Source organism: Carassius auratus, unplaced genomic scaffold, assembly GCF_003368295.1.
Source record: "Carassius auratus strain Wakin unplaced genomic scaffold, ASM336829v1 scaf_tig00215912, whole genome shotgun sequence".
Taxonomy (NCBI): domain Eukaryota; kingdom Metazoa; phylum Chordata; class Actinopteri; order Cypriniformes; family Cyprinidae; genus Carassius; species Carassius auratus.
The window spans coordinates 1,426,083-1,434,461 of NW_020528306.1; the positions used below are offsets into that span (position 1 = coordinate 1,426,083).

Here is an 8,379-nt window from a genome sequence, read left to right on the forward strand (position 1 = left end):
TTATTTATTTTGTACTAAATAAATTCCAATTCAACATCCTGTGACCAATTCAAGTTCCTATTCATGAACTGAAAAAGATAGTTTTAAAATTCTTAAGACTGAAAAAAAAAAAGTCATAAAAAGCACTTTAATAATTTTGATGCTCTTTAATATGTTTACATTATCTTTACGGTCATAACAATATCAAACTGTACACACTCAATTCTGAGCTGCTACTGGTCCACATCAATGTCAAATCCATAAAGAAGCAAAAATATGTACTTTGTATTTCATATTTTAGCCAATCATTTTTTAGCAAATACAGCAAATAAATAATTTGAATCCATCATTCAGAGTGTATTATTATCAGGAAACCTCTGTGAGTTCAACACAGTGGGCTGTTTGTTGGTACAGAGCTGATTTAAGGTGAAGCGGTGAGGATGGATCCTTCCCATCCGTAATGTCAAATACGGCATGCTTCCTGCACGCAACGCCCTCATTATTCCCAGTGGGCGGCGACTCTGGATGCCTCAGTCCCGAATGTCTCTGAGAAGTAGTGAGCTCCATAGGCTGATTGTCTAGTATGGGTTTTTCTGTGGGAACAGGTCTGTGCGTGGGGCCAGGTTCAGCACTTTCACAGCTGCTGGTGGAGCTGCTCTGTTCGTTGAAGTGGTCTCGCACCAGGCCGTTGACTTTAATCCGAAGCGAATCCGCCACACTCGTTCGGACTGAGGTACGGGTGCTCCCGTTGCAAGAAAGAGGCTCTCGTCTACCCAAGATGTGATAGCGCACAATCTTCCGGAAGGTGTATCTGAACTCACGTATGCGGTAGGCGTAAATGAACGGGTTCACAACTGAGTTCGCGTGTGAGAGAATTATAGCTAGATACATGATAAGAACCGGCGGCCGTGCACATTTTGGACAAAACAGAGTGAAACAGTTAATGATGTGCAGTGGCAACCAGCAAACCGCAAACAGGCCAACGATGATCGCCAGAGATTTCGCGGCATGGAGCTCTTTCTGCAGGGTGGAGCGGGACTTGGGCTCACACGGCACAGCCTTGGACTCAATGCATTTGAGTTGGTGGCGCGCAGCCATGAAGATCCGCAGGTAAATGGCCAGCATGAGGAGCAAAGGCACCAGCACGCAGGCAAAGAAGTTGAAGTAGACCATGTAGTCCATAACCACCACCTTCTCGAACAAACACTCCATCATGCCGGGTGGGCAGGTGCTGTTGAAGGTCTCTTTGTCTGAGGAGGTTTTGTGCCAGCCTAGCATAGGTGTTAGACCGATGATAACCGACAGAACCCAGCAGATCGCTATGATGCCTCTGGCACGCTTCCCGGTTACTAGGCTGTTGTATCTGGATGAGAGAGAGACAGAAAGTCATATTTTTCAAATTCCCCAGCCATAAGTGTTTGTTCCAGTTTGTCTAGACTGCACATCTAAAAGGTCCAAAGTACTAACGAAAGCAAGCAAATGACAGCATAGCTGTAAACCTAGATATCTCTTTAAAACTGTGCTCATGTCATTATGTAATTACGTGAATTATGTAATTATGAATTTCCAATAAATAACCTTTTGCGTCAGTCAAACTGTATTTCATAATTGGGACCATTTCTCACAATTACTGTTTTATTTAATGTAATAATGACTAGCTCTTATAATTGTGACCCTTTATTTCTCACAATTTTGTCACAATTATGAGATATAGAGAGATTCTGACTCTATATCTCATAATTGCAATTTATGTCTCATAAATTGCTACTAGTTCTCACAGTTCTAGCTTCGAATCTTCCATTTACAATTTTATATCTTACAACTGAATCAAGCTTTCATAATTGTGACTATATATAAAAACAATTCTACTAATACATCTCAGTTGTGACTTCATATTTCACAGTGTAACTCATTTGTATCTCACAATTCATAACTTTATCTCATAATTACATTTAAATTCTAAAACTGTTCATTTCCATTTACTTGATCATTATGATGACATGTAAAAACAGTTGCACACTAGTGATCTTTCTTTCTTCACAAATACCTTTTTTTTAATCATAGAAATGAATACTAATATAACTCAAAGTAAAATCTCATAATTATGGTAGTTTAGATAGAGTGTGAACTTTAGAACAACCCCGATGCAAACATAGCTCTAATGATCCTAGCATCCATTCACAGTATTTACAGAGAATTCTCCCATTGGAGCGATTAAGAAGGAAAAATGTGCTCAGAAATGTCAGTGTTTGGAACAGAAATCTATTTTCAGAGTCTCTTTTTGGGCCAGTGTGGGAGAACAACCGAGTTCCTTGGCCTCTATTTGTCTCGATCTCCAGATGTGGAAGTTCATTGAGCCACACAGAGAAAACATCCCCGTCCCCCACCCAAAACCTGCTGACAGGACACGCAGCCTATCTCACACATCTCACTGAAACCGGCTGAACTGACCGGTCCAAAACACAAGAGATCCTATTACTCCAACATTACCTCAATCTCCATTAGCATGTTAGCTGCTCATTCTGAACACTGCTAATTGGCTCATTAATATTAAGTCTAAAGAGATAATAATAATAAAAAAAAACCTGGCATCTGATAAAAGACTTATGACTGACAATTTGTGACAAAACACAAAGAAACAAAAAGAAAAATGAAGTGGATGCTTACTAAGGAAATCTGTGCAAACTATTAGCAATAACATTCCAGAGTAAATCAGATTTATGTGAGGTTATGCTCAAAGAGTTTACACCTTACTATGTTCTTAAATCATATTCACCCAAAAATAGCCAAGAAACTTGTTGGAAAGACATGGTGTGTCCCATTGCTGGGACATACAGTGTAAAAAAACAAAACAACAAAAAAAACAAAAAAGTCCCAGAAAAAAAGGGACAGTGCCATGCGTGGTTAATTCCTGATACGACCAGCTTAAACCAGCATCAATCTGTAGGATGGCTTCCTTGCTGAAAAAAAATCTTGAGCCATCCTAACTTAATTCACTGGTCTTTTGTCTGACTTTACAGGGGATAAGGTTATTTTTCAGCTCAACCATCAGAAGACCTGAACACTTAAATCAGAATGAATCAATATACTGGTCCAGTCTGGTTTCCTTGATGAAAAAAAAAAAAAAAAATCTCAAGCCAGCCAAAGGTTAATTTGCTGGTCTTAGCTGGTTCTTCTAAATGGGTTTTGTTAACTTTTCAGCTAGGCTAGTTTAAACCATTGCGGTTATATTTAAAGCGTGCACTTTTATTGGGATTATGCTGGTCTAGCTGGTTTGATGGTCCAGCAGAAAGCAGAATGCTGGTTAAACTAGTTAAGGACTTCGGTGGGGACTTTAGCATCCATAACACATGTTGAAAATAAGTAATCAAAACAGTTTCTCTTTAGGGCCAAAACTATTTAACAGAGGTGAAACACTTGTCTTTAAAAATTAATACAACTGATTCAACATACATGCCATTAAGAATCAAAGAAACAACCTCCCTGAAATATTATTAATGTACAAAGATCCAATTTTTCTGACAGCAAAACCCTTCACTCACCTTAGCGGGATCTTGATCGCAATGTAGCGGTCGATGGCAATGGCCAGAAGACTAAATATGGAGCTCTGGGTGAGCACTAGGACGAAGCAGGCGATGAACAGACAACCGTAGAAATTGGCACAGAAACCAGTGCTGATCACAATGGAGAAGGGAATGGCCAGCACACCCACTGCGATGTCCGCCACGGCCAGCGAAACAACAAAGAAGTTGGTGATGCTCTGGAGGTTGCTGTTGAGGCCCACTGCCCAGCAGACCAACACGTTGCCCAGGATCGAGAGCAGGGCAATCAGCAGCTCCAGAATCATGTACAACACGTCAAAGTCATTGTTCAGCATGGTGAGGATGCTGGGGAGAAAGGACGATGCTTCGCCTCAATGTCCATAGCTGCAGCTCCACGCAACAGCCAACTCACCGAGGCCTAGTATCAGCCTTGCCAGAAGACCGATGATCGAATGGTACTTTGTTAAAAATGTCGAATCGCCAGTTAAAAATGAGAACTTTGTCAATATTTTTAAAAAGTACCTACAGACATTTCTCCTCAGACATTTCAGAGAGATTCTGTATTGAACAAATCAAACGAATGTACATTTTAAAATCCATTTTGACCCCATGTCATGTTATTAGATGTGATGATCCAGTCCTCGTTCCATGTGTTGCTTGCCTGTCTTTCTATAACATTTAGTATTCCATTGCATTCCCTGGAGAAAGAAGAAAGGAAATGATGTTATCATCTGGGAAACAAGCCTCTGAAGAGAAGGACTGGATAAAAACAGATAAAGTAATGATTGTAGAATTTTAAAATAAAACATTTTTTTTTTTTGTTCATTTTGGTTTAATAATTGATTTCAAAGAAATGGCAAGTATCACATTCAATTAAACATAATATTTTGAAGCAGAACGACATGAATAGCATTTCCTTTTTTTTTTTTTTATCGTACATGATTGAGAAATGCTTCATGCTCCAACATTTCATCATATGATTGATGGCAATAAGGTGGATGGTTGATCTGAGGAAAAGAGAGATTAGTCAACCATTTTAAGAGTTAGTTATTGTGGACACTGAGAGCAATATGGGCTTTTAAGTAAACAATACAGAGTGTACAGAAGCAGCAAAATGTGTAACGTAACAGCACAATATAGTGCTTTTCCTACACACTAAGCCCTTTGTTGTAAACACAAATGGCAAGCTAATACTTCGAAAAACATATGAGAAAAGAAAGGAAACTTTCAGTGGATATTCTTTATTTCATTTACCAGACACACCAGTAGTGATGGCCAGAAGCTCTTTCCTTTTGTTTTAGTGTTTATATGGGAAGTCATTCTAGCTATTTACCCTGGAGTGTTCCCACACTGCTGCACAGACGCTCACTGAGGTTACCCACCTCTGGAAGACATGAGGAAACAGCTGTTCTGCTCTTCTTTTTTTGCCCATTACAAATAAAAATTATACAAACCTTTATAACTGCAATTAATATTAGCATTTTTATAAAACATATATTATACATGGCTATTGTTAGATATTTATGGATGGAAGTGGGGGGTGGGGGGTTATTCTTATTCTAGAGTAAAAAAATAAATTAAAATAAAAATCTGGTACACCCTTGCATACAAGATAAGTCATAAATGTTTATTGTTATTATTTCTGCAAGAGAAATATATATCTTTTTTTATTTGATTTATTATTATCATTATTGTTTGTGAACTTTTAGGAGTACATTATTATACAGATGGCCTCAAAGCTGATATAATAATACTAAAAACCACATGGGGTCTTTAATATGCAGTAGAGTGTTTGCAACACATTGTCTCCTGAAATCCTTACAGAGTAAGAATGTGAATAGGTGACTGTCATGAACAAGAAATAAAAAAGGGGGGAGGGGAAAATGATTGTAGCAAACAGGAGAGAAAACATAATAGACTAGTAGATCAGCCTCACAGACATTAATATGGATCTGTGAGAGTTTAGAGGATGACAATGGGACAACAGAGAAACACTGTATGAACCCTTTGATCAGTTTCCCAAAGTAGTTTTCTGGTTTCAGTGCTTTGTGTTTACAAGAAGACAATGTTTAAGCTACTGGACGCCACACTCAACAGTGGACCCTTGTGGAAGGATGATGGAAAAGATCATCGTCTACATACATCCATCATTTAGCACAATCTCAAACTGCATCTGGCTCAGAATCCGGATCATTCCTCATAAGGCTGACATCCCTAACTAAATCAAACCCAAAATATCATGGTTTGATACCAAACCAATTTAAACACTGCAGAACAAAAAGACGTACTTTAGCTGAGGGTGAAGGATGGTTTTATAGTTTTTTTTACTCTCCTTTTACCTCAGCTGATTGATAGGCTCATAAAATGAAAAATTATCATAAAATGCTTCATTTCTGAGTTGAAAGTCTGTTTTTATTTGTATATTATTTGATTGATTTGCTGTTATGAAGTTAAAGGCAAAATGTGGCTCAAGACAAGAAAATGTTTAATGTAAAAGAAAAAGTGATCATAAATATTAAATTGGCTATGGCAACCTTGGAAAAGGTTTGGTATTTATTAAACTAAATGGTATCTATATATATGCATAAGTAATCAAATAGTGACTAGTATTGTTTTTGATTTGACTAGTAATCATGCATTAATTAGTTTTTTGCTGTTAGTCACTACAAACTATTTCACTTTTTATTTTTGATATTGTATTATTTGAGCTGTTCAGATTTCAACCATTAACTATCAACAATAGTTAATATCTATCGCAGGTTTACTAGTGCTTTTTTATTGCATACTACTACCGATTTATCAGATCGGAGTACAGTATCTAGCATCTACACCAATCAATATCAGTGAAATACAAGAAACATACTATAAAAATGTTAAATGTACAGTATGGTTTACTTTTAGACTTTAAGAGCACTGAATCAACATGAAGCTAACTTATTTAAAAGCTTAATATTGTGGGATGTGTAGTTAATTTACAAATAACAGTATTAACAATTGGAATACACATAATTATCTAGTCTAATAGTGTCTAACAATGGTAAAACCGGAATAGATTCAAGTAACTAGTAGTGACTAGAGGGAAGTTAAGTAGTGGCATGTAATGAAAAAAAAACACCTGATTAAATATATATTAGTCACTACTGAAATAAGTAATAGCAACTAGTGAATAGTTACTAGTTGTGGAATTTTAAAAGATGACATATTACGAACTAGAAAATAAACACACTAGTTTAAAACTATTAATAGTAACAAAATAGATAGGAATAACCCTTACAAAAAAATAACCATGGTTTTATTATAGTAAAACTATATGTTTTTTTGGCGTATTGACTACCATTTGTATAACCACAGATTTACTACAAATACCATGGTTAAACTATGGTTAATATAGCAAAACCATGGTTAATTTGTGGTTACCATGGTTTAACTATAGAAACTATGGTTTTTTGGTTTTATTTGTAGTAAAACCATGGTTAATTTTCATAAGGGAAATGCTAAATTAGCTTGCCATACACGGCAGTTTCACTTTAATGTATGGAACTGCTAGTTTGCGCTGAAAACGTAAATATAATATAAAATATATATTTTAATAATACTGTATATTGTCGTTTTTCTACTGCTTTTTTATTAGAGGTGTAATTGCGGTCATTCTTGTATTATTTGTTTTGAGGCTAAGTATGTTGATGTATGTAAAACTGGACACAACGTGCGTTTTAACTATTAAAAACAATATATCTTAAATTGACCTCGCTTTAGTATTAAAATTGCACTTAAGCCGTGCATGAATTATTTAATTCAATTAGTATTTAATATAAGACAATTTCCATTCAATCGATACCCCGCAGGCTCTAAACTTCTAATTACTTAGCTTAGTTGTTGATTTCTACTTACCCTCAGGGTTGAAGATGAATGAAAAACAAAAAAAGCTGTGAATCCCATGAACAAAGATGAAAAGGCAACCCTTCCGAAAAAGAAATGTAAAAACTTGCGAGTCCTCAGTGGTGGATGATTCGTTAGTGATTCCGTCCGTGTGATTCGGTGAAGTCGAAGTCGCGCGCACGCTGATATCAGCAGTGAGAGCTGTGCTTGACCAATAGAGAGGCGGGGGCAGCATTTCCACACTGGACGGGTGTTTAGATACTGATACCGCTTCTTCAGGAGATCGAGTATCTGTGAAACAACTGAGCTGCGACTGCCAGGTCTCTGATTGAAAGCAAACTTACAAGGAAAAATTTATTATAAGTACACTATTCAAATAATAATTGGACATTTCGTATTTAAAGCATAAATCGTACGTTCAATGAACAATTCAGTTTGTCCTAGAGCTCTTGCTCTCAAGTTGCCCTGAAGACAGGTCACGGACAGGAAGGAAAACAAAATTACATTCGTACCTTAATTTGTCAATGGACAAATCAGTGATGGAAATCATCCATCGAGTAATTTCATATTGACAAATGAAGGTACAAAATTTAATTGCGTTTTATTTCCTGTGCATGACCTGTCTTCAGGGCAACTTGAGAGCAAGTCCCACAGTTAAGCAAGACATATTTAGGTCAATCTGGGTTTCATTCACACGTGACAATGAAGAAAAAAAATCAATCGTGGGACAGACAATAGGGCTCTGTGCAGAAAATCAGGCCAGTTAATTGGTCTCAATCAAGACAAAATGTATTTTTTTTTGGTAATGTAATAACTGACTTCACATCTAATCTTAGAAATGTATAATCCTGCTGCACAACACCCATCCTTCACAACAATAAAGAGCAAGAGCTAAACTCATAAACACCCACCGTCCCCTTTCTTCAGACCTTTCGCTGATTTTAAATGACCTGTTAAATGTGTTAAGGACAAAGATTAG

At 36.8% G+C, this 8,379-nt stretch overlaps 1 protein-coding gene across 1 annotated transcript; it reads right to left on the bottom strand.

Annotated features, from left to right (window-relative positions):
- Nucleotides 1–131: 131 nt before the first annotated feature.
- Nucleotides 132–7,832, bottom strand: adora2aa (adenosine A2a receptor a). The gene is made up of 3 exons (XM_026261744.1): nt 7,413–7,832; nt 3,522–4,219; nt 132–1,342 (listed from the first exon to the last, which is right to left on the bottom strand). The coding sequence occupies exons 2-3, from the start codon at nt 3,854–3,856 to the stop codon at nt 346–348; spliced, it is 1,332 nt and encodes a 443-aa protein (XP_026117529.1). The 5' UTR covers nt 3,857–4,219; nt 7,413–7,832; the 3' UTR covers nt 132–345.
- Nucleotides 7,833–8,379: the final 547 nt, after the last annotated feature.

Coding starts and splice junctions, on each gene's coding strand:
- adora2aa (XM_026261744.1), bottom strand. CDS start 3,856: ATGCTGAACAATGACTTTGACGTGTTGTACATGATTCTGGAGCTGCTG. Junction 1,343..3,521: donor GCGATCAAGATCCCGCTAAG/GTGAGTGAAGGG, acceptor TCTCTCATCCAG/ATACAACAGCCTAGTAACCG.